Source organism: Acanthochromis polyacanthus, chromosome 9 (genome assembly GCF_021347895.1).
Source record: "Acanthochromis polyacanthus isolate Apoly-LR-REF ecotype Palm Island chromosome 9, KAUST_Apoly_ChrSc, whole genome shotgun sequence".
Classification (NCBI taxonomy): domain Eukaryota; kingdom Metazoa; phylum Chordata; class Actinopteri; family Pomacentridae; genus Acanthochromis; species Acanthochromis polyacanthus.
This window is the reverse complement of record NC_067121.1, coordinates 13,979,444-13,987,278: the sequence shown is the minus strand read 5'-3', so window position 1 is coordinate 13,987,278 and position 7,835 is coordinate 13,979,444. Positions and strand designations below refer to the sequence as shown.

At 39.7% G+C, this 7,835-nt stretch overlaps 1 protein-coding gene across 1 annotated transcript in view; it reads right to left on the bottom strand.

Annotated features, from left to right (window-relative positions):
- Nucleotides 1–7,385: 7,385 nt before the first annotated feature.
- exoc3 (exocyst complex component 3) overlaps nt 7,386–7,835 on the bottom strand; it is a 35,588-nt gene continuing 35,138 nt past the window's right edge. The window contains 1 exon segment of the mRNA XM_051953666.1: nt 7,386–7,818. Within this exon segment, the coding sequence (XP_051809626.1) occupies nt 7,623–7,818 (196 nt within the window). The 3' untranslated portion in view covers nt 7,386–7,622.

The following is a 7,835-nucleotide window of genomic DNA, read 5'->3' as shown; positions in this document are numbered from 1 at the left end:
CTTTGGTGCAAATCAATTCCCAGTCCTCTGATGTTATGTCCATCTTTAGATCTTCTTTCCACTCTTTTCGTTTTTTTAACAGTCGTAGTTACCTTGATATCAGGCAGCAAATGGAAATTATGCCATACACAGGACCTTTTCCTGATTGGCTCCTGCTGCAGATCTATCTATCTATCTATCTATCTATCTATCTATCTATCTATCTATCTATCTATCTATCTATCTATCTATCTATCTATCTATCTATCTAACTAGCTAGCTATCTATCTATCTAGCTATACACTACTAACTGTCAAAGCAACGAACGGCAGCAACAAAACCAACCTACTCTGCGGAAAATCAGTCAAATAAACGACACTCTGGGATCTCCTATCCCGGAACACACTCAATCCCGCCGAGTGATTCACAAAACAAACCGAACCAGTCAGGTGATTCGAAGCAGTTGAGTGCTTCAAACGTCACTGAAGTGATTCAAACGTCACGAGTCACATGATCAAATCAAGCGTCGGCACAGTGGCTCGATACGATTGCTTCATGAGCTACCGCGCATGTGTTGAAGCCTCGAGTATCAGAGGACCATCACTAGTTCCGGCCCCAGATAGTGTCTCGTCATTGCGATCAATGTTGTCCCATACCACTGTTGTTGGAACATGAAGCTGGATGTTCGGTGGCAATGGAACACTTTTAGCTGAAGTGTTCAGTCTGTTTTTGCAAACACAACCAGTATCAGTTCCTCTGACCGCCCTTGTAATGGGGTTAACCTTTAACCTTAACCCCCTAACCTACATACAGTAATGAAAACAATTATTAGACCACCCTTGTTTTCTTCAATTTCTTGTACATTTTAATGCCTGATACCAGTAAAGTTACATTTGTTGGGACAAATATAATGATAACAACAAAAACAGCTCATAAGAGATTAATTTCAGAGCTGATATCAGACATTTTCCATGATATGATGATGATTTTCCATCCTTCATAATAACCAAAATCACTTCAGTTCTTCCACAAGTAGCTATGGCATTGATGATTGATTACAGTCCATTCAGCCCATTCCTGGTGCACTAATTCTAATTAATCTGCTTTGTTTTAGGGCTTGTGATTCTCCATTTAGCATTTGATGATTTTTCACAGGTTTTCAGTTGGATTTAGATCTGGTGATTGAGTAGGCCAAGGTGTGGTTCCAATGTTCTGGTTCTCCATCCAGGCTTGTTGGAAAATCCAATCATGGGAGACAAGAAAGAGTTTTCCAGCTGATGGAAGAAGACTGTTTTCTTGAGTAGCCCCAAACATGACCTGGTTCATTCAGACTGAAACAACCCGAGATGATCACCGATCCACCCCCATGTTTTACTGTAGGGGTAGACAGTCTGGCTTGTAGCTTCTCCAGGCTTCCTCCTAACCAGTAATTTTCCTGGAATGTTGTTTCTTGGTGTCATGAACGGCTGTGTTGGAGATCTTCAGTTTCTTCGCTACTTGTCTCTCATTCATGCCAATTTTCAGCAGTGCCAAGGTGGCTGCCATTGTGACTTCACATAATTCTTCTGTTTTAGGCGTTATATGAGAGCTGACAACTTCTAAGTTGTGCTGAATGTCAGCAGGAAACAACTCTAGGCCTTTGCATGTGCAGTGCTGCTTATGACATGAAATATCCTCTTATTCTCTGGGAATACAATGAAGCTGAAGCATGTCAGATAGGACATAAAGTATTACGGAATCAGCTGCATTTCATTGTATTCTTCAAGTAATATACCTTTATTGGTATCATGCATTAAAATGAATAAGAAATTGAAGAAAACAAGGGTGGTCAGATCATTTGTTCCATGACTGTATATAAACAGTATAGACACTGTATAGATGGCACAATTGATGAATTTACTCATGACCTGTGATGGGGCTTTCTGTGTAAATAAGTAGCACCCATTACGAACTCAATGTTGCATTTTTTGAACAATTGAAAGAAATTCCTAAAAATCACATGTATTATACTTTCAACAAAAAAAACATTTGAGTTGTCTATCACTAAACATCTTTAGGATGAAGAAAAAAAAAACACACAGGTCCAAATACTGACTTGGAAAATTGTTGAAATTGTTACTAAAGAGAGAGCTGAGGGGTCAGTGGAAGACATGGTGTTTGAACTTGGAATGTGGTACATCTTACATCTGCCAAAAATGTTGCAGTTTAGCAGTTCAGAGTGTGGGGTGCTAGGATATGTAGTGTTTGTCTACATTCAGGAAGAAATAGGTACAGCTAGACAGCCTTAAAAAAAATGTTGCAGTTTTCCAACTGATGGCCTCAGCGGGTTAAAGGAATTGTGCAAAACTATGGTTATGGCAAAAAATCACAAATAAGTGATAAAGCTGCCAGTGTGGAAAAGCTGTTCTATTTACAGGGTGACCCAAAAGTTTGGAAACAAATGAAAAGTCTATAATCCAAATAATATGATGTTATTTCAATAAATCAGTACCACAGATATATTCAGAAGAGTAACAGATTAGTGTAAAACAAACATATTTTGACATGTTCATGTTTGTTTCTTATACAAAGTTGTGAACGTTTCCACCAACTGGTTACACTGGTTACACTGGTATCTTCTGGAATGTATCTTCATTCATGCTTATGAAGGTTCCTCAAACTGGCCAGTAAATGTTGCCTCATAGTACTTTTGGATATTTAAAAAAATTTAAACTGTCAGATACTTTTTACCATCAAAAGTTTTGAAATCAGACACTGATGGCCTGCATTTTGAAGTTATGCTCCAGCATACCTGTACCTTATGGTTCGATTAATTTTCTTCCGAGTTATTGCACTCGGCAAATACTATGCTTTTAAGTTATTTTATTATGCTATAACAAAAATGGGTAAAATAAGAGTGAATTCATGCACACCCAACTCAAATAGACACTGCAGTTAAACTTTGATTCCAAATGTTTGGGTCACCCTGTAAAATGTACATTGGGATAATATAAGTATATTATCCCAATGTACATTTTAGTACCACTTACGTTTGGTCACCTGAGATGGTACCAATATCTTTCTGGTCTATTTGTAATGTTAACACCTAGGAAAGCACACAGTGTGCCCACGGTCATAGCAACAGTATATACTCAGCCAGTTCATGCATTAGGGAAAACAGCTTATTACAGGTGTATAAAAACAATAAAAATATTAGAATTATGTAAGTTTTTAAAATTTAGATAGCATCAAGTTCTGTTTTGAACACAAAGGGCAATTTCAAAATGTACTCTGGAGCATTTCTGGAGATGTTCAAGACATTCTTCCCAAACTAAAGCAAGGGATAGGCTGGTAAATGGCTAGCCCTTTTGTTGTAATGAGACACAGTCTGCGAAAGCTTGCGACTTGTAAAAAATACATTAAGCTGCCACTTTGAGAGGTCCATCATATCAAATTGATATATGCATGGGTAGCACAATAAAATGGTATAGCTGACAATTTGCCCCCGAGTGGTACCGACCAACCTATCTGGCTCATGGACTATGAGGCACTTGTAATAATATCAGGAGATTTCAGTCATGTCAGCCTCTCCTCTCATCTGACTGGATTTACAGAGTTTGTTAACTGCCCTATCAGAGAGAAAACCCTAGACCTGCTGTATGCCAATGTCAAAGAAGCTTACAGAGCTACTGCCTTACCACCACTGGGCAGGTCAGATCATAACTTGGTTTATCTGCAGACCTGTTACTAACCTTGTGTGGTGAGACAGCCTGCAACTAAAGTCAAAATCAGAAAATGGACTCCTCAAGCTAGTGAAGCTCTAAGGGACTGCTTTGAATCAACAGACTGGAATGTGCTTCTGGAAACAGATGAAGACAGTATGAACACTGATAGACAGGTTGATTGTTTTACTGAATACATCAGCTTCTGTAGAGACACTGTAGAGTCATACCTGCAAAGACTGTTCGCTGTTTCCCCAATAAAAACCATGGATCACAAGCGACATAAAGGCAATCCTCAACCAGAAAAAACAAGCTTTTAGAGATGGTGACAAAGAACGGCTCAAAGAAGTGCAACATGAGTTGAAGAGGAGACTGAAAGTGGCAAAGCTAGAATACAAAAAGAAGATAGATAAGAATTTTCAACACAGTAACATCCATGATGTGTGGAGAGGACTCAATACCATCTCTGGACACAACAATAAAAAGAGGAGGGAGCCAATAGTGGGTGATGTAGAAAGAGCTGACAAACTCAACTTTTTCTTCAACAGATTTGACACTGTGGACACACCTACTTCCACTGCTACTCCTCCTTCTTCTCAACATATGGAAATCCCCACTATAGGTCCTCCTTCTTCTCCTCTGTCTCCTATACGTCTCCACAGCTGCAGCCACTTCCATTCCAGCACCTGTATCCGTCTCTGTCACAGAGACGGGGGTGATGTTGGAGCTTCAGAGACTTTGCTCTGGGAAGGCAGCTGGCCAGATGGTGTATGTCCAAGACTGCTTAAAGACTGTGCTGCACAACTGTGTCAACCTCTCCACAGGATCTTCAACCTGAGTCTACAGCTGGGGCGGGTGCCTGCTCTATGGAAAACATCCTGTATTGTACCGGTAACAAAAATCAAATGTCCGGCTGGTTTTACGTCTCCTGAGGCTTGAGGTCAAAGACAAACTCGATTCCTTGCAGTTTGCATACAAAGAACACATTGGAGTGGATGATGCCATCCTCTTCATGCTTCACCGTGCCCTGTCACATCTGGAGGAACCTGGAGTTTATGTGAGAATCATGTTCTTTGATTTTTCAAATGCATTCAACTCCATCCAACCCACCATCCTCAAAGACAAGCTCACAGAGATGGGAGTGGATCCTTCCTGTGTTTCATGGATCACAGATTACCTGACAGGAAGGCCACAGTTTGTCAGGCTGGGTAACTGTGTTTCTGGGACGAGTAGTACTGGGGCTCCACAAGGAATAGTCCTGCTCCATTCCTGTTCACTCTGTATACATCTGACTTCAAATACAGCACTGAGTCCTGCCACATTCAGAAATACTCTGATGACACTGCTATCGTGGCATGTATCAGAAATGGACATGAAGCTGAATACAGAGATATGATAAATGCCTTCAGTGACTGGAGTGACAAAAACTGCCTGCTACTCAACGCCTCAAAGACAAAGGAAATGATCATAGATTTCCGCAGATCCAAAACCCCTCTTCATCCAGTGAACACTTGTGGTGTTGACATTGAGGTGGTGACATCATATAAATATTTAGGTGTACACCTTCACAATAAATTAGACTCGTCTAAAAATGCAGACTTCATTTACAAAAAGGGCCAGAGCCGACTTTTTTGCCTAAGAAGACTTCGATCAATAGACATCTGCATTGAGATGCTGCAGATGTTTTATCAGTCTGTGGTAGCAAGTGTCCTGTTTTATGCTGCAGTCTGCTGGTGAGGCAGTATAAAGAACAAGGATGCAAGGCGTCTGAACAAACTGATTAAAAAAGCTGGCTCTGTAGTTGGAATCAGATTGAACACACTGGAGGATGAGGTGGAGAGACGGACACTTAGAAAGATGGAGGCCATTCTGAAACATGGATCATCCACTTCACATTTACCTCAGTGAACAACAAAACATCGGTGGATGGCTCCTATCCCTGCCCTGCAGGATTGAAAGATTCAGGAAATCTTTCTTGCCATCAGCAATCAGACTGTTTAATTCAAAGCAAAAAGATAAGCCCAAACAATTGAATTTCTCTTTGGGGATCAATAAAGTCATTCTATTCTATTTTATTCTATCACAGATCCATGCTGGAATTCACTGAACTCCTGAGACTGGCCCATTCTTTCACAAATGTTTGTAAAAGCAGTCTGCATGCCTAGGTGCTTGATTTTATACACCTGTGGCCTTGGAAGTGATTGGAACACCTGATTCTGATTATTTGGATGGGTGAGCAAATACTTTTGGCAATATAGTGTTTGAAACATGTTTTGACTTATTTCATACATTCTTGTTTACTACACAATTCCATATGTGTTCATTCATGGTTTTGATGCCTTTAGTGAGGATCTACTATGTAAACAGTAATAAAATTAAAGAAAAAAACATTAAATGAGAAGATGGGTCCCAAACTGTTGACCGGTAACATACACATACTTCCAGTCAAAAGTTTTACAACTAAATTTTTCATTGGAAATTGTGCATGTTAATGTCTCATTGTACTCTGAAATCAAAGCATAGAACAAATAAACAAATGAAGAAAAAAAGAGAATTTAGAAACCAAAATGCATTCTAAACGTTTGACTCATCAAAGTAGCCATCATGAGTAGCTTTTATATCTACCAAAGGGCAAATATAACAGCTGCACAAACTCGTGGCATTCTTTCTACAATGGAAATCAAATATTCTTCAGAAAGTTCTTCCCAACTCTGCTGCAGAAGTTTCCATAAATGTGTGGCATTATAGGTTGCTTTTATGTCCAGTTCATACCAAACCAGCTCCATGGGGTTTAAGTCTGGAGACTCCATGTTTTCAAGCGTACCAGCTTTTTTTTCCCCCTAAGGTAGTTTTGGCAAAGCTTAGACTTATGTTTTGGGCCATTATCTTGCTGTAGGATGAACCCCTGACCAACTTGGAACATGCCAGAGGGTCCTGCATGGCGCTGTACAATGCTATGGTAGCCGGTTTGATTCAGGGTTCCTCTCACTCTGTACAAGTCACAAACCCTGGATCCAGCAAAACAGCCCCACACCATGATGTTTCCTCCTCCATTTTTGACAACTGATGTCATACACTGAGGAACCATACTTTCTCCTACTCCATGGCATACAAAAATCCTGTGTGATGAACCAAAGATTTCAAATTTTGATTCATCAGTCCATAATACCTTTTTCCAGTCTTCAGTAGTCCATTGGTGGTGTTTCATGGCCCAAGCAAGCCTCTTTTTCTTATTCTGATGTCTTAATAATTTCATGCTGCAACTTATATACGTGTGTGGTGTGTGTGTGTGTGGGTGTGTGTGTGTTTGTAATATTTTACATTTTCTGAAAGTCATCAATAATGTACATCAGTACATCTGTACAAGCTATACAATTTCCTGTTACTATCTGTATAACTTTAATGAAATGAGCATGTAGATTGTTATAAAGTGATACAGCATCATTTGATGACTGTTTTAAATATGCAAAGATTCACTGTGCAATGTCGTGGTGTTCTGCTTGATGTGATACATTATGTAACGCCTGCTTTGATGTTAATTTTATTTGCTGAGGTTTTGAGGACTAAATAGAAACACGGCTATTCTATTTCTTAAATCGGACACAGCAGCATAAACCTATTTTTTCTATCTTTTTGATCTGTTTTTGTTCTATGTGCACCTTTGAGGTCACTCACACACATACAATCTGTAAACTTCAAGTACGCTGAGGATGTTATGATGCTTTAATCTGAAAATAAAGCATTTTTCAACCATATTTACCACTTCAAGTTTTATTACTTTCTTCTGAAAACAGTAAGATAGTTAGCAAAGAGTTGGCAACAGAAAACACAGCAGGCAGTATCAAACAATGAAAAATAAACACAGTATCTGATAAAACAAGTTTTGTTATGCTATTGTGACAGAAGGTGCTGAAGCTAGAAACAGTGTCATGATGACTGGCTTTATTTGAGCAGCTTTGCAGTTGCCATGGAGGTCATAGTAGTCATGGTGATGGTAGGCACAGTGATGTCTTTAAATATGGGCTGTGCGACACTAGAGTAGGATACTTTGTTCTCGGTGAGAGTGCCGATGATCATCTGTCGCATTTCCCTGCTGGCATCACCACGTACAGCGAGCAAAGCCTGAATATGTTCCTCCCTATGAAGAGCAGGACG